At 39.1% G+C, this 18,975-nt stretch overlaps 1 protein-coding gene across 12 annotated transcripts in view; it reads right to left on the bottom strand.

Annotated features, from left to right (window-relative positions):
• The window catches only part of PUM2 (pumilio RNA binding family member 2), a 69,952-nt gene that overhangs the window by 23,919 nt on the left and 27,058 nt on the right, over nt 1-18,975 (bottom strand). For 4 of the 12 annotated variants that reach the window (XM_044445214.1, XM_044445215.1, XM_044445205.1 and 1 more), the window contains exons 8-13: nt 18,804-18,926; nt 16,035-16,177; nt 11,720-11,858; nt 6,186-6,329; nt 3,612-3,893; nt 586-822 (exon numbers count right to left, since the gene is read on the bottom strand). In XM_044445214.1, the coding sequence (XP_044301149.1) occupies nt 586-822; nt 3,612-3,893; nt 6,186-6,329; nt 11,720-11,858; nt 16,035-16,177; nt 18,804-18,926 (1,068 nt within the window). The remainder of the gene's footprint in view (nt 1-585; nt 823-3,611; nt 3,894-6,185; nt 6,330-11,719; nt 11,859-16,034; nt 16,178-18,803; nt 18,927-18,975) is intronic. The other 8 variants (XM_044445210.1, XM_044445212.1, XM_044445211.1 and 5 more) reach the window with 3 other exon arrangements.

Raw genomic sequence — 18,975 nt, 5'->3', positions numbered from 1 at the left:
ATAATGGAAATAATTCATTATAGACTAAATATCAAAGCTATTTACCGCTATTACCTTCACCATTTTTTAAGGTGAGATCTTAAAAAGACTTGATGTGAATTCATTAACCTGTTGCTTCAGAAAGCAGTTTTCAGTACTGCAAACTTTTGCTTTTCTTTAAATAAGTGAAACTTGTATCATTACCACGCACCAAACATTAGCCTAAAGCTGACTCCATAAAAAGCAGACACACGTTTAACACAAATACAGGGAAAAAATATAACTTTGCCTGTCAAACAACAACAACACAACAACAACAACAACCCAATCTTAGTTTTAGTAAATATTAGGCTTTAATTTTTGTGTGGCAAATCTGCTGGGTGGTATGAGAAACCCTGTTGTTCCCATAGCTGAATACTTTCAATGACCACATCAGTTAAAGATTGACTGCATTGAGCAACACACTGGGACTATTCCCACTGTACAACAATGTTTTACTTAAAAGGCAAATTGACATCTTTAACCCAACATAAAATATTGATATACATATAAAAATACATATACACACATACATATACAAACAAAAAAGGGCTTTGTTTTTTTTACCTAAATGCAAACTGGATGAGGATCCATGTGATGAAAGTGATGGCGGTGGCGTAAGTGAATGTCCTGGAGTTTGGCTTTGCAGAGGCATGCCTATTGGGCTTGGAGAGGAGGAAAATCCCAGACTATTGTAAAATGGCTGCCCTATGGGTGCTAGGCTGCTACTAGATCTTTTGTACAAGTCAGAACTAGTAGATAGAGACTCTCTCCTTGTGGCACTACTACTTGCAGAACTGCCAACTGAAGAAGAAATAAAAAGACCCTATTACATACAGTGTCAACCAAAGAAAACCTAGCCCCAACCTACAGCTGGGCAATAACAGATGTGATCACAATAATTATAACAATAAAATTATTCTGAAGACAATTACTGTGATAACCACACGATTTAATAAGTCACAAAATGAGTACAAGCATTCCTCAAATAAGGAAGAATTTAAAGTAATCACCAAGTCTTGATGCACTCAAGACTTAGTAACATTTTATAGTTTTTGATACTTTGGAGTCAGGCTTTGGGACCAATAGTCAGGTATGTTGTACTGTTTATTACGAACCAATGAAGCTGTATATTAAGTGGATGCTATTTTGGAAACAATTCCCCTCACTTTATTCAGCTGAATTATGAGAGGAAAAATATCCAGTGATAGCTTAAATAAGAGTTAGGATTTGTTCTGCATAAGAAACCCTAAATATTGCAATTAATGTTACCCTTACACTCTACAATTGACACTAAAAATTACCCCAGGTTCTGCACTTCTCAAGATCTTACAAACTGACCACACAGAATATTCTTGGATTTAAAAAAAGAAAAAGAAAAAGTCCAACAGTATTATGAAGCCAGATCTTAAAAGGATGTGGACTGCAGAAACAGAGTTATAGGGCTGGCTAGACACAGTTAAACAAGGAACAAAGTTAATTCTAGTTTGATGACATCCTTGTATATTCCCCAGTATTAGTTCATGTCAGTAATTTTCCAAATCATGAACTATCACTTACTGTAAAAATTATGTAATTGCAAAATGATAAGATAACCTGTTTATTTAGGTACCTTTGAAAATAAGATTTTGTCTCCCTATTTCACAAATGGGAGTATATATCCTGAACTTCAAAATGTGTCACATTAGTCAAATTTCCCCTTTGTTTAACAACACAGTCTATGTCCAAATTAAGTACTGTTTGTTGTAAAAGTAGATATAGAAACAGACTGAAGTCCACCAGCCATGCAAAACTCAAGATAAGCACATTTATTTGGGAAAGCCTTTCACCCACTAGAGATGTCTTTACATTTTTACCGTATTTCCCTTTTACCTAACAAATATTTTTTAGCACATCCAGTCAAATTATTGTACTGCAAAAAACAATGTGCAGTGGCATCTAAAGAAATTAAGCCAACTATTTTCTAGAATGCCACACACTCACATCTATTTGGCTATCTTAAGGTATGTGAAGCAGTTTAAAAATGGGTTTAAATGAGGGTAACTCAGTTTCAAATGCCAGCTCACCTATCATGCTCACTGCATGACCCAGAACAAGTCACTCTCTCAACCTAACCTACCTCAAAGTAGGGCTGCAATTAAATAATGCCCAAGAAACTGCAAGACTACAAATAAAGGTGTTTATTTGGTTATATAAATAGACATATCACTTTCATACTAAACTACCAAAGGGGAAAATACTTCAGAATGTGTTTTAAGGATACTCTCTCCCTTTGCAAAAATGACAGGAACATAATTCTAAGTTTTACCATTCATAGCTTTTAGTTGAAAACATCTTAAAAACTGCATATCAGGTACATTGTTACAGTACACTCTACCTGTCTACTCATTTTAAATGGACAATTACCAGTTGAAATAAAGACTCCAGGGAGGTTAAAATGGGGAAGCTGCTTATAACAGTCCAAAGAGTTCCCTTAGGTTCCCTAAAGCATATAAAAAATTGTTTCACATGGGACATTTTCCAAGGTCAAGGTGTGCAAGCTCACTTCTATTCTTTTGTAAAGTGCACAGAATTGTGTGTGCTTCACTCATGCCTTCGCCTTTGCAGTGTAAAGAGCTAACTACGTGTCTCACCACACATTAACATTTTTTTCAATAATATGCCATTTCCACAATCTAAGTAGTTTACCAGTTCTAGAATGGTGTTTATGCACTCATGTTATCACATTGTGAAAAAAGCAATAAAGATCACTGCACAATGAAAATAAAAGAAAATGACAATGTTTAAGCATGTTTGAACTGAATCAGTTCAAATAATAAAATAAAGCCTACATATTGCAAGATGTTTGAAAGACCAAAGGCTGTATTCTGAGACATTGGTAAAAAAAGGTCCCCTTTGTCTCTGCACACAGTGTCTGCAGAACAATATGGAATATTTGTTTCTGCTTTCTCTCACCATAGGATGACCTTAGTGGCAGGGAAAAGAATGCTCATCTCACTATTCAGATGTTCTTGAGAATGGACTTGTAACACTGAGAAAGGAAAACTGCTTTCTCACTGCCAGTAACAGAGCTCCTGATAACTGATGCTGCTAAAAGTGGTGGAGAGGGGATCTTTGTTGTTCACTAAAGCAACCCTAGTCTCATTTAAAAGACACAGGGCAGCTCCACCCTACAGATGCCCTTCCAACTCAGATCAAGCACCTACATTATGTTGCTTTAAGCGTTGTCAAAGCATTTTCTTTCCAGGCAATCATTTTCTGACTGGTGAATACATTCAAGCCACTGTTTCACTGATCTTTGCTTTTACTGTAACTTTTTTATTTTGTGCTCTCATTTTTTTGCACATAGTTCAAATATCTCTCAATCTGGACCAACTTTAAATTCTACAGTAAATGACTGTAGAAATAATAAATCACAAAAACAAGCTGTTTAAAATTGTCCTCCAAAAGAGAGCTACTTGCTACTAACACGAGCACATTAGGCATCGGATCTTATAGGACAAACTGCTTTCAACACCTAGGTTATTTTCAAGTCATAGTAACTCATACATCCTCTTTAATGTTTTCATTCTGAACAAATAAACAAAACTTACCAGATGAGCCAAATCCACCGAGTGCAGAACCAATAGCAGCTCCTAAGGAGCTGCTGCTTCCGAAGCCAAGAGATGTGTTTCCTGGTTGGCCAGGACCATGTGAAAAAAGTGAACTGCTCTGGGAGTTATTGGTCAAACTACTGTTGCCATAAAATGAATTAGATTGCAGACTGTTGTTTGTTTGCTGTTGCTGTTGCTGAGGCTGAGCACCAAGGGGTCGAAAAAGACCATTTGTGGCTCCTGTGAGATTATTTGCTGTTCCACCAGCTGAAGCTGCTGCAGCTGTAAGACACAGGGTTTTCCATCATTAGCAATAGTGTATTAGAATGATTTAACCTTAGAAACAAGCTTCCATTCTTAATCTCTCCCACAAAGGCAATCTTTCCCTGAGCTGACATGCATGATCACAACAAACTACCATGGTAAATTAGTCACAGTGGCTTGTTTAATGTTCAAGTGTGCATGAAGTGTCATTTCCCTAATTACACACTGTGCTTGGCATGCCATGTTATCCAAACTATGGGAGTATGGCTTGAATGAGGAGGAAGCAAGCTTCAACTACACGGAGGGTTATTTGAAAATGGTCTTCACCTAAGCATGCTGCCGAGGTTCAGATGACACAACAAGCCATGTTCAGGCAGTTAATTGGGAAAATAGCGTCTGAACTGCACTAGCGATTAAATTAAGACATGGAGGCTCAACTGCAGTGGCTTGTTTTGATCATGTGAATCTGATCACTATGACAAATTCTTTATTGAGCTGTCTAACCTGGAAACAATCCCAGTCACCAAGGTTTACACTACACAACCACCCACAGCAAGCCATGTGTGCCACACAAAAATAGTACCTGCAGTTTCTTGGCACAACATGACAGCCCTTACAGGTAAATTAACCCACCATGTGGATTCAAGATTAAAGATGCAAGAAAAAAAAAAGATCACTGTTATTTTGACTACAACTGCTGTAAGCCTCAGCCAGCGTAGTCAATAGCCAGAACACCTGTAATATGCCACCTTTCCTAACCCTGATATAATTCATGTTAGTCAGTGAAAACATTTTAGTGGCGATATTCAAGGTATCTTTACAGTTAGCACCAGAAGACAACATTGCTTTGAAAATGATTAGGGCTGCACAAATCCAACAGGCTTTCCCACTTTGGACAGGAATTCTGCCCTGCAGGCTCATTCAAAAGCTACTCTCTACCTTTTCTGCAAATCATAAAGAATGTGCAAGGAAAAGAATCTCAGTTACACTTTGGGTTTTTTGGAAGACAAAAGCAGCAGGACTTGTACCGTTTCTGCAGAGTATTACCACCAAGACAGTAAAAGTCCTGCCCTTCAGCAAATCGTTGAGCACACATGTCGAGTGGGTGCAGGCTCTCTTGCTGCTTCCCGCTTTCAGTACCAGCTGTGAAATGGGGGTCTGGAAGGTAGCCACTCACCTGCTCAAAGTAGAGGGGAAATGGTATCTCAAGTGCCATCATAATTACGTGCTTGTTCTCATATGCACTTGAGTTCCATTATTCCAACCATTGAAGCCTGGCTCGGAATAGCCAACAGAGAAATAGAATGTAGCACCATCCCCCTTCCCTGAGACAGATCTCCTGTGTAGCTATACTAGGCTCCGGTATCTTAAATACTAAAGGCACTATGTACCTTATGCCAGAAATATTTTTTTTTATTCTGGTTTGTCACGAAGGTTTGGAAAGTGAATGCAAGATATACTGAGTGCTTATAAAAATGAATGGTCAAACACACCATTAGTGAGTTTCCATTACTGACCATTAGTCACCTTAGTTAATTTCTTATTATTCTGTTAATGCTTATACATAAGCTTATCTTCAAGATCGCAAAGCATGTGAGCATAGGAAGCTTATACCAAGCCATACCGCTCCCCAATCTGGCACAGTATTATTGACACTGACTGGCACTGGCACTGACTGGGTTTCAGGTAGACACTTTCCTAGCCCTACCTGGTGATACCAGGGACTAAGCCTGGGACCTCCTACATGCAAAGCACCGAGTCATGTCTCCTCCCATGACAATGCTCACATTTATACCAGAATTAAGCAAAATGCCATTTAGATATTCAACCACATCCCACATTAGGTATGCCATCATTCAGTGAAATTCCTGTGTGCACCAGGATGGCTGTATTTACAACTGGCAATGCATGGAGATTACTGCCAGGATTGCAGCACGCTGCCGTTGTGGAAAAGGCTACCAAGTAACTGCCAACTGTAGTTGGTTCAAAAGCACAACCCCATGTCCCAGAACTTCTGAATCAGAAGCAAGAAGCTTCTGCATCAATACAGAAAATGGTAATTCAACTTTTATGGATAACCAGCGGAAAAAAAATAAATCTTGTCACAGATAGAAACAATGTAAGATCTTCCATCGTACCTAGCTCCATATTAACTCTGCAATGATTGGCGATGTCTTACCAGGATGGATTATTTCTGCCCCACCTGGAGATGCCAGAGATTTAACCATGTGCATGCTCTATCTCCAAACTATAGCTTTAGAACCTGTGTTCTTCACTAAACTCAGAAAGCAGCATGGAAGATCTACTTACCTGCTTGTGCAGCTGCAGAACTGATGAGAACAGGTGCTGAAGCCACCAACCTGACAGGTGCTCCAAGTCCAGTTCTGGCTCCAGGACCTACCACCAAGGCACCTGTCTGATCATAATAGGCTGTGGGGGCTAGCACTTGATAGCCTAACCAATACAAAAACACACACACTCCAGTAAATGCTTTTATTTTGCGATAAATAATTTTGCATCTACCTCACTATTTTTTAGACATCGAACAACCTGAATGCTTTACCATTTGCTTCCCAGAAGTAAAAATTCTAGTTCTGTTTTTTGCCTAAACTTTGATACACTCACCTGCTTGCCTAGGACTGAAAAGAAATTGTCCCCAAGTGAACAAACAAATGATTGTACCTGTCCCTTCCTCTTGCATTCATCTATTTTGCTCACTCATCAGTCAAATCAGTACAAGGCTCCCCCTGGCAGCTTGCCCTGACCTCTTAACAAGGCGAACTATGCAACATTAGGTAGGACAAAGGAGACTACAACAGTATTGTTACCCAATAAGCTGTATGACAAGCCCTTAAAGGAGGCTACTTGTGCAGGTGGTCAGATATTGCCAAATTATAACAGCAATTTGTTTAATTCATGACCACCTGGTGACATTCATGGTCCCTGGTTTTAGATGCCCCCCTTTGTTAGAAGTCCTAAACTTAATTAAGCTTAATTTTTGTCACCCACATGTAGGGCCCTGTCTATTTTGCTTTGCAGAAGTGTAAAGTAGAGGTGACAGTACGCTTTCAAAAACGCACTGGCATTTCCTTTGTCTTATTCTTAAGACCCTTACTGGCTTCCGAAATATGGGTTCAAGTTTAGAATCCTGCCAGTGGACCTTCAGAACTTGGAAAGTACTATCCCAAGATCTCATTTACTGCTATATTTGAAAGCCAAATATTTAATATCTATTAATATTAAATATCTACAAATAATTAAAAGCCTAAAGTTTATTCAACCGGCCCAAATGTTTGAGACACTTAAAGTGAACCAAATTCCTTCTCTCTTTTCATAAGCTGTTCTCAATAAGCTGCAGCAGTGGAAATGTAGTCCTACGTAATATTTTTTTTTAGAAAAATAGCTTTTATGTTACCTTACATTTGTAAGGGTTGTTTTTCATCCATGAATACTGAAACTATCCAAGTAATCCAGGGCTAATTTAAGCAAGAAATTTATATACATATTGCACAGGAGGACCCAGCATCCCCACCCCCAAAACTCAGGCTACTCCTGCACTGAGTGGGAAAGTAGAGTTATTACATCTCTACCATGAAAAATCCCCCATACTGTATTTGAGATAAATGAATCGGGGTGGATGCACTCTGCAAGCTGTGTGCAGTCTCTGAGGCTTTGAATCTATCTTGCTATACTCTCAATGCCAAAATTTGGTGGCAGTAAGCGTTTAGGTTCTTGCCACCAAAATTCAACAGGAAACCACTGCCAAAACGGATTTTAGCTTGTTTTCAAGTAAGGCTCCTTTGAACTTCCTACTTGCTGCTGCTATGCAGAATTTCAGCTGCAGGAGTACAGCCCATGGGGAGGGGGGGGGGATCTAAGGGCTGGAAAAGAACTCCTGATCCAGGTGAAGTAGCCAGCCCAATCTATAAGCACTGCTGTATGCTTGGCACAATGTGTGCCCAAGCCAAGGGACAAGGACAGAGAAAAAAATGCTTAACTGTATCATGTTTTTATCCTTTGCCACACAGGTGTGCAAAGAAGTGGTGAATCATGCCCATGAGCTTTATATAAGTAAAGATGAAGAACAAGGAGACAGGAGAGTATGTCTGTATTTTTGGGTACTGTAAATTGTATACCTGAAATCAATCAAGTATATAAACTCAAAGGGACATGAAAGGGCTTGTTAGAAAGGGAATTACACAGTTCCATATTACAAATGCACACACAAAACTAAACTGTGCTGTTCTACTACCTTCACTACCATTTCACATGCTAGCAAATGGTCAGGCTTTCACTGCACTCTGCTTACTGCTCTTCTGTAAAGAATGCAGAATAGGCTGTTAGAGAATAAATGTTACAAGTAACATAATGCAAACTCTTTAAAAATGAACTTGCACTATACAAAGTACTGGCTTATACAGGCAAATAGCAATTTACATGGTCACCATCAGGATGTGCTGTTGTTAGTACAAGGATGATGGTCCTAACACACTATGTATGTCCCTGAACTGGAATTCTGAACAAATGGTTTTGTTTGGATAAAACATCAGCCAGAATTCTGGAGAATCTTGGCTTATTCTGCACATTGCCAAATCTATCTACTTGGCTCCTCTCATTACCTATAACTAACCTAAAACTTACCAGGAAGAAAAGTGTTAGAGCCATGTCCAAGCCAGATTCCTGGCTTGTGCCAGGAATTGGAACAAACCTGGAACTGGAAACTACTTTAGATCTTGGCTTCAAACTCAGATTTGTTAGTTGAATGGCAAACTCAAGAGTCCTGTTCAGATGTAATTATAAGTTTTGGCTTCCTCATATCATAACCCCAGGTGGGAAGAGCCAAACAGAAGCAATCAGGCAGTCTGCTGCTTGTGCAAGAGAAAGCCAGAACTCTTAATTATTTTCTTTGCTGATTTATATTACTTGATTAGTAGTAGGTTTACAGAAGGGATTAACCCTAAATAACCCACAATGGCCAGATTTGTACAAACTGGCATAACCCCTTATTAAGCACCACCTATTCAAAATGCTGGATACACACACCTTTCATGCACTATGGCTCATCTTGAGTTAAATAATCTGTGATGAGCCAGCTGGCAATAAAAACTGGCCAACTCTTTTAAAATCAATCATAATTTGACCTGTTATCTCTAATAGCTAAAGGATCTGGATCCTATACCTTTCTTCTCAGGAAATAGAAAAAAATATTGCTATTCCTATGCCATTTTAAGGTATTTATAGCCTACCCTTCCAAAAACAAAACAAAACCTTTCCAGTTTAACTTTTGGATTTATCTTGAACAATTTGGTGTCATCTGCAAGTACTAGTTCACTAATAATGCGGTGTGTCAGTTGTTCATTTCCATTCACCTTATCATTTGGATTCTGAGTTAGATATAACATAAGCAATCAAAAATGATATATAATCTATGGCCTTTTTCTTTAGTGTTAGCAGTAAATTTACTGCTTTTTGCTTCCGCCAACAGCACTTTTAAGACCCCTGATCTCTCTAAAGCCCTTGAACAGTACTAGCAAGGTTATTAGTTTAACCACAAGGCATCGTTTTGCCAGTGTCTTGGCTCTGTATGTCAGCAATGCCATTAATTCTTTGAAGTCATTGTTCATCACTGCTGTTTCCAATCTCAAGTCAATCTGTCTTTCGAAAATATTGAACTGCAATTAGAAGAACAAAACCTCTGGCACCTTTGTCTTCATTGCACTTGCATAAAGAAAATACAAAATAAAATTGTTTAGTCTGTCCTCTGTCTCTCGTTGGAACACTTTTTAATATGTTGTACTCTATCAAATTCTAAACTCTTTAAAACATTTCTGTAGAGGTAGAAGTATTCTTCCACAATCAAAGTTATGATTCAAGCTTTGAATAATGAACCTCTATACATAGCATTAATGAGCTTCTATATAAACAAATCAAACAGCAACCTACCTGTACTCCTCCCTAGTTACACAGGGTGTGCGAATAAGGCTGCAATCTTATACACACACACACATAATTTGGAGGAGGAAGGCCATTGTGCACTATGAGACTTATTTCCAAATAAACATGTATGGAATTGTGCTGTAGCAGTACAATCCTATGCACGCTTACTTGGAAGTAAGTCCTCCTGTATCCAGTGGGGCCTCCTCCCTAGTTCTATACATGTGCGTGCACGCATGCCTATGTGCACATGCACTTCAGATTGTTTCCTTTGCATGTTAGACGTGCCAAGTCAAACAGACTCTGGTGTGGCTGAGGCTATGTTTCAATGATAAAAGATGTGGCTTGCTATTTGTCTAGTTTGACTAAACAGAATGATATGAATTCTGAAAGACACCACACCTTTGAATATCAAAGGATGCTTATATCATTTAGGTGTTCACTTAATATTTAGAATAGAGTCAAGAAAAAACTCCAGTGCAAATAGTAACTCCAGAAATTGATAGAAGTGCCTAATCTTGACCTGGAAGCTAACTAGGCTCAGGCATGGCTGAAATTTGGATGGCTGACCTAAATGTTGTGAACCACCCAGAGAGCTTCTGCTATGGGTGGTATAGAAATGTAATGTAATTATTATGCAATGGTTCTAGTTCAAAGTGCTTGCCAGAAAACCAATGCCAGAGCTAAAGTCTAAATTTGATGCACCAAGAATCCTACTTTCAACAGCCACTTTTCCTCTACTCTCTCTAGGGAAAAGATCACTCAACTTATTTGAGATGAGTAAAACATGCAAATTTTGCATGGCACTAAGCTCATACTGATGTTACATTAACAAATGAAGTTATAAGTTCTACCTTGGACCATGCCAGATAACCCATTTATCGGGGACCTGAAATGTTCTGAAGAAAAGCTACTTGAAGCAGTAACAACACTATCTGTAATCATGTCCAAGCTAGATTACTATCAGTCATTTTCAGCTGCCACTTATAGCTTTGTGATTTGCATAAACACAGACAAATACAACTATGAAAACAACAGTACAAACCTTAAAGTGAGTGCCATTCATGTAAATGCAAAATCTAACAGTAAAAGGCATGTGACGCAAATTAGTTTATCAATTAATGGAAGGCAGAGCTTTTCTAAATGCATGTTCTACATGCAAATGATTTAAGATCAATTATACCAGAATTTTTCAGAATCAGCATTGAAAAATTAATCACAAAGCACTAGGCTGTATGTTAAATAGTATCACAAATAATCTGTGTTACATTTAAGGTATAGACATGTGCACATACACACACATACTGACTCAGATTCAAACTGTTCATTGTACAAACTGAAGGCATTTTCAGTTTTGCAAGGGGATAATCTCACATTTATGGCTCTCCCCCACCAGTTAGGGGCAGATCCTACCCCCAGTGCATCACACCCCACTCCTATTGCAGAGAGTCCCTTGATTCTCAGGAGTGAATGGTTGGAGGATGCAAGGAACTATAGCAGGAAAGAGGAAAAGTGCCATTGTTCAACTACAATGCTGCCCATTTTTTTTTTTTTTTAAGGATACAAGGCATTATATCCTTTGGAAGACGCATTTTAAAAGTTAGTATTGAACTGTTGAATTCTCCTAGGGACAGTGCAGACATAACACCCTGCACTAAAAGGACTGGGAGCAAGCTATAACACCACACACTTTTTCCCACCTTTTCCATCTTGTGCACACATTTCTCCTGCCCTTATTCTGCCAGCCATAAATATGGTTAATGAAAGTCACATTTCAAAGTTTTACCCAAGCTGAACACCACAGTTATAAAGAAATGATAGCTATGTAGGTAATCTACTGTGATCACAACCAGATTTTAGGATATTTAGCTTGAACTTGTTCTTTGTTTCCTTAACTCATCGTTATATACCTGGCATGCCTGTGGCAAGACCCTGACCAAAAGCCAAAGCTGGATTTGCTGCCGCAGCTGCTGCAAGTGACTCTGCCTGCTGCCCTTGCTGACCCTGATTGGGAGTAAGAGGGCGCTGACTTCCTCCAGTACGAAGAACCTACAAAAGACCAATGGCGACACTACTTGCTTAAAATGTGAAGTATAAAAAATGGCAATATAATAAAAATGTCTGCGCATCTATTGTGTACTGTTGGGTTGTATTTTTAATATGCTTAAACAAAGACAAATGTAGCAGGCTTAGACTACTTTGACAAAGGAATCATGGCATAAGAAACATAAAATCAATGTTCAAGGACTTCTAGAACCACTCAACAGAAGTGCAGAAATAGAAAAAAATGCAGTCCAGACATTTTAGTAGATAAGTGTGGCAAGCAGATTATAGTTTTCAACATCCATCTTCACACTCACTCTCAGCCTTTAAACTTTTATCGCTTAATGTTTTAAGACTTGCCATAAACCTGGGGCTATGTAGCTTTGTGAGATATTTACAATCCTGGACCAATGCAGATGTGATGCTTGCTGGCCCTAAACCATGTTTACAGATGGTTCACAGTCTATGCAATGACACTCACTTCCCCAGTGCCCCTCCTGTAATGCAAATTCTCCTCACCACCTTTAATCATGGTTCACTGTTACTGTCTTGTTCATGTCATGTATAGTCAATACAAGCCAGGGTGTGTTCTTAACCTAGGATTTCAACCAAGAGTTTCACATTCTGGGCATGGCCCTGTTTTGGTTAATGGGAGTGCAGATACAATGACGAGCCATAGCTAAGGATGAAGAAAGGGAGCTGTGTGAGAAGCCTGTGATATGACCGCACTGCTCATTCCTGATCCATGGGAGAGGGGAGCAAGTACTATGCCTTCACTGACCCTTTTAGCCAATCTGCATTCATAAATTTATGTACATCTTTTAAAATGCTGTATTTTGCTCCCTCAAGAATGAAATAATGGAGGTTCAACAACTAGCAAGGTATGTTACTGTAGCATCCAACAGGCAATAGTTTTAAATACAGAGGGGCCATTAATGAAATTCTGCTCTAAAGGCTGGCAGAGACATAGCCTGATTTCCTAAATCTGATGAAGTGACTGCATAACATGCAAAGTCAGCCTTCTCTTATCTTTTCATAGCTAACCATGGTGCATATGCACATATTAACATTAACCATCGTTAGCTAAACTAGAAATGGTAAAATCACTCAGAAGTATGTTTAAGCAAACCATTACTACCATTATGACAGAGACAGAATACTACATGGATATACTCTGAAAAGGGGAGTCAGATGGGAAGAGATCCTAACCATGATTAGGAGCCTAAGAACGTTACATCTGCACCTTGCCTAAGGAGCACATCATTTCTAATAGTGTGTAGGAAACTGAAATAGAACATTGATAAAATATTAACATGTATCAATCAATTTCATTTGAAAAGCAGCAGACTTTTATTACTAGATCACATTATGCTGATCCATACATTTTTGATACTTTGTTTCAGTGTGTGTGTGTGTGTAAGGGAGAGGGAGAGAGGTGGGTTGGATAACTATCCTCATTCACATTCAGCAAACTTAAATAAAGTTAAAGGGTGTATTCAGTGGTGGCTTTGCATTAAGAGAAAGCACCTCTGCTTATGCAAACTGGGACTTCTGATTTCTGCCAATCCACCCACCCACTGCAAGCCCCAATAAATTGCTATTATAAAGCAGAGGGCTAAATTACGAAGGGGAAAGAACTGGTGAAAACTAGATGCCCCTGCATCATGTTAAGTGCTAAGCTACCAGTTCTATACAACCCAGAAATTGGTACTTAACAATGCTTACTGCATCATCTCATGTTGTATAGTGTGAATGATTTATGCAGCAGTTTTGCACTAAAATCATTTACAAATCAGACCAAATAAGATTAAAATAAAAGCTGCATGAACAGCAAGTAAAAAGGGAAGTTCTGACTTTCCTGTGAATTGTTGATCTTCTATGCAGAAAGGTTGCAGCTGGCATTCAAAAAAGCCCTATTAAGCAGAGTTGAAAAACTCTACAATGACAAAAGCTGCAAAACTTCTTATCCCAATTCAGCACAGAACAAAAACTGACAGCAGTAACAGACCTCCCTCAAAGACTGGATTCAACACTGAAGGAAGCTGTTAGGCAGCAGTTCTAGCTGCAGAGAGAATAGTACAAATGGTACAAAGAGGTATCATCCCACTCTCAAAACATGAGATTTGAGGACTATGAGATCAATAGCCCCAAGCAACCTGCTAGATTCTAAACTAGAAATCAGTTCCATATTCTTCCTTAGACCAGAATACCAGTGAAGCTACGGAAACCCTCTAGAAAGACACAGAGACATGTACTGTCCATAGAGTTGGTAAATGACAGCTCTTCACACCACCCTCTTTCATGATCTAGTGGACTATGGATGGGATTGTAGAGTGAATGCTTGAGCCTTGTCAAAGGCCATGTTTACCTGAGAAGCAAGGGAGATCACTTTTACTCTGGTGAGAAATACATTTTCATAAACAGGAATCCTCAAACTCAGATAGTTGATGCACAATATTAAGTGTTACCAGAAAAAGAATTTTCAGAGTAAGACCTTTGCAGGGGTACCACGATGGGTTTGAATAAAGTTATAATAAGCCCCTCAAAAATAATATTTATGTTTAAAGTATCCTGTACATCTGTGAATGACTAACAGAAAGTGCTCTCAGGAACTGACAGATGTGCAGTGGACAGACTAGAAAGGAGGAAGCTGAACGGGGAGCAGATACGCAATTTATTAAGACCATCTCTTCCATCATGGGAAAGAGAGGGGAAGGGAAAAGCACTTGCCTCTGGCAATGGCCATACTCTTGGTTTGCAATTATTACTATCATTCCCTATGTGAACAGGACAAGGGAAGAAGTAGCTAAACAGATAAGGCAGTAGGCCAGGTTCATCTTAATCTTCTGCACAATATTATTTATTATTACACTGCATTTATATCCCACCCTTTTCCCCTTTGCAAGAAAATGAGGCAGCTTATATACTTCTCCTCCTTTCCATTTATCCTCACAACAATAACCCTGTGAGGTGAGTTAGGCTGAGAGTGAGTGAGGGGCCAAAACTCACCCAGCAAGTTCCTCCAGGTCCTTAATCCAATACTCCAATCACCACACAACTGGCTCTCAATAGGCCAGGTAGATGCTCTTCCCATTCAAATATTATGTTGGTAGGTGAGGGAGTGCAAGGCCTCTTTATTCCTTCAGAGGTAATGAAGAGCAGTGGATAAAGAGCAGTGGAATCTCCCAAAGGAAACATGAACTCAGGATACCTTGTGGGCATTACCTGGAATTATGGTGGTTTCATAATCCCATGTGCACTGCTCAGGAAGCCACAGTTTAGAAAGTTGCTACAGGCTCTTTTATGGTCCTTGCTGGGTGGTAATACGGTGGTTGTGTCACAGATCTACCATCTGTTGCTCAGTAACTGCATAGGGAAGTGGCAATATTGCTCAGCAGTCCTGGGAGACATGCTTATGAATCCATAGCCAACTGTACACAGGCAAGACTGTGGTGATGATGAGTCAATAGGATTCTCCTTCATTTCTGAACCAGTATGGAAGTTTAACCAGGAAGATAGTTTAAGTAAGAGCTATCCTACCTGCTTAGTTCCTTCCCTTCCTCTATATGATCTTGTACTTTTTTTTGGGGGGGGGGGTTGCTAAGAGGCCTGCAACCAGACTTAAATCCAACATTTAAATTTTGTGAGCAGATGTCTACTTGTACAATGGAACTTTTTCATGCTCTCTTCTCCATTGCATCCCCTGCACCCCCCTCAGATATTCGCTAGAGGGTACACAGGGCTGCACTGAAGAGGTGACACCAATTCTGCCAGTGGTTTCCTTTCCATAGGCAGATTACCAATACTGGATTCATCCCAGCTGAAGCATGTCTGAAGGCAACCATGCTAGGGCAAATGGAGGGGCCTGTCCTCTTTCTGCTCAAAAATAGAGGCTGCCTTCAAAGTTCAGAAGCCAGATTCTTTTGAACCAGAGCTCTCCCCGAACTAGCTGCCCCCTTCCCTGGGAGATGATGAACTGAAAACTGATGATCTGAAAATGAAATATGCTGGAAAAATTAAAAGTTTATGAACTGCATACAAACTACTGTCCAGCAAGTTGTGTGTTATTATTTACTTTACTTCTATTACTTTTTCCACAACAGTACACTCTGCTATAAGGCAAACTGTGCAAACAGACAACTATTTTTAAAAAGTCTTCAGGTGTCTAAATAGCTGGTTTACCTGCTGCTGTCCTTGTTGTGCCTGTGATGCAGCCTGCTGATTAGCTGTGTTGTTTGCTGCAGCTGCTGCTTGCTGCTGAAACAGGTTGGCTGGATACACTCCCCAAGGAACTCCATAATACTGAGGAGGGACCACTGTTGGCCCTAACAAACAAACAATATGTCATGTACAAATATGATCTGTAGTAATAAGTAGTATTACTTGTAATAATAAGTTGATAAATAGTAAGCAAAGTCTTCTAAAAATATTACACAATGCAAAAATAAACCAGACATATGATAAGACCTATCTACTGATACCCTCCTGCAGTGGAATGATTCTCCAAATACCCAATCCAGAATCCAAAACACAGATTTTCCTCTTTCTGCCTCTAAAGTATTTCCACATTAGAATTAGTGAAAGAATTACCTTCCTATTGGAAAGTAATCAAGTCCCGTAAGAAACAAAGAGACTGAAAAGGAGGATAAAAAGGATACACAAATGTTATGTGAGCTGTAGCTATTTTCCAGAAATGTTATTTCTTCTCAGACTTGGAAATAGTTTGGATCATTTAATATAAAGGCACAGCATTTAACAACCACCTATACAATGTGATTAGCCTTACTTACAAAGTGATTCCCCACAAAATCAAAAGCAGGCACACTTTCCTATCTTCAACATAGCCATTTGAATGCACACTATGACACATCTTCAATTCCCACCAGTTCTCCCCCTTTCATGCAGTCAAGGCACACCAGCAGAAGCATATGGAAGGTATAAAAAAAAGCCAGAACTGCAAGTGGCACAGGGATAATGCTATAAAAATAGCGATCTACTGAACACCACTGTCAGCACACAATAAATGTAAGAACAATTAGAACAACTGAAAGCCAAACATTCGAGGAAGGAATTTGGAACATCCCTATGACTGGCATGCTGATGGTTATGGTTGTGGACATAGTGGGAATCATCATTTAAAAAGTCATTCTACACCACACAGATCAAGCAAATTAACACGAGCAAGAAGGCACCCATGCAATTTGTAATGTACTTCTCATACAAGATGAATACTATGTCTGTCCTTAACCAGCGAACTCCCTTTGCATTTAAGCATGTATTTAAACCTGCATTTTTTTTCTGGTCTCAAGATGGGTGAAGGGATGACTCAGAAATTAGCTGAATGCCTAAATAAGGAAAATTTCTTGGAAAAAAGTAAACTGATGCTTGAAAACGCAATACTTGACATTGCACCAATTGAAGGAGGCCTTATTTTCTTCATCAAAATCTTTGCTTGTATAAGTTCCTCAGAAGTCATATAGTTGTTACTGTTATATGCATCAAGTCATTTCCAACTTATGGTGACCCTATGAATGAAAGCCCTCCACAATGTTCTGTCCGTAATTGTTCTGTTCAGTCTTCCAGTTGGAGGTCACGCCTTCCTTTATGGATTTAATCCACCTCATATCTGGTCTTTCCTTTTGTCTTCTGCCTTTGACTTTCCCTAACATGATTTCTTTTCCAGGTAGTCTGACCTTCTCATCATGTATCTGAAGTATGACAGCATCAAGTTTCATCATTCTTGCTTCCAGGAAAAGCTTGATTTGATCTAGGACCCACTTATTTGTCTTTCTGTCTGTCAAGGGTATTCACAAAGCTCTCCTCCAGCACCATGTTTTGAATGCATGAATTTTCTTCATGTCAGCTTTCTTCACTGTCCAGCTTTCACACCCACAGACTGTGATTGGAATATAATTATTTGGATGATCTTGACCTTGGTCTCCAGTAAACATCCTTACACTGGATTATTTTTTCTAGTTCCTTCATTGCTGCCTTTCAAGTTTCATTCTTCTTTGAATTTCCCTTTGAATTGATGACTGAGCTGAGGCATTTGAAAACTTTCACAATGCACTGCAAATCTGTTCTTTGTGTGGACTTTAAATTCTTTGGGTATGTTACTTAAGTTATATTTTGGCACTATTTTTCTGTTAGCGATTTTTTTAGCTTAATTCTGATTGTTGAATGTAAGAGCTGATGGTCACTACCGTAGTCTGCCCTTGGTCTTCCTCTGGCAGCCAGAATACAGCTTCTCCACCTTCTGCTTCTAATTATACAACCTATTTAATTTCTGTAAAGGTCATCTGGTGAAGTCCATGTAATACAATAATCTGAGCAGTCTGCTTGAAGTATGTCTTTGCAATGAATACATCGTTGATTTTGCAAAATTAAATGAGTCATTTGGTTTCATTTTTTACCCCTAAGCCAAATTTTCCTGCAGCATTTGATTCTGCTTTGTTTCTACCTTATGCATTCCAGGGACCTAGGATTAGCAGCATGCCTTGTTTTGGTGTGTTATCAATTTCCTCTTGAACACCTGTATAAAATTTTCCACTTCTTCTGCTTCAGCATCTGTTGTTGGAGCATAGCCTTGAATGATGGCTATGTTGATAGGTTTTCCACTAATTCTGACTGATATTATTTGGTCAGATTTTGCATTACAGCTTCTTACTGCCTGTGCTACATCTTGCCTCAGTATTCCTATAGTGCACAATATGAAATCTTGGCAACAAGGCAGAATGAAAAAAGATTGCTAAGATGGAAAAAGACACATATTTCTCAGACTCAAAAAAAAAAAGAAAAAAAAAAGGAACAGCTATCTTAAAACTTGAACACCTCAACTTTCTTGTAAAGTCTTATTTGCCTATGTCCAACACAATGTATATGGAAAAGCACCAACTTAAGCATTTCTAGAAAAGAAGAGATTGCCGTAACTGGGCAACAGTTCTGTCTTACCTGCTAATGTAGCTGCTGCAGCTAAACCTGCTGCTGTGTATGGGTCAGCACCTGGTGGAGCAGCGCTGATAATGTAAGGGTTTGGCACAAAAGCAGCTGGAGCCAAGCCTGCTGAAAATACACCTGTTACAGTAACAAAAAGTTCAATTTCACCAAAAACAGACACCATGTA

Source organism: Varanus komodoensis, unplaced genomic scaffold (genome assembly GCF_004798865.1).
Source record: "Varanus komodoensis strain SLA01 unplaced genomic scaffold, ASM479886v1 scaffold47, whole genome shotgun sequence".
Classification (NCBI taxonomy): Eukaryota; Metazoa; Chordata; class Lepidosauria; order Squamata; family Varanidae; genus Varanus; species Varanus komodoensis.
The sequence above is the reverse complement of the archived record's forward strand: the minus strand, read 5'-3'. Positions and strand labels throughout refer to the sequence as shown.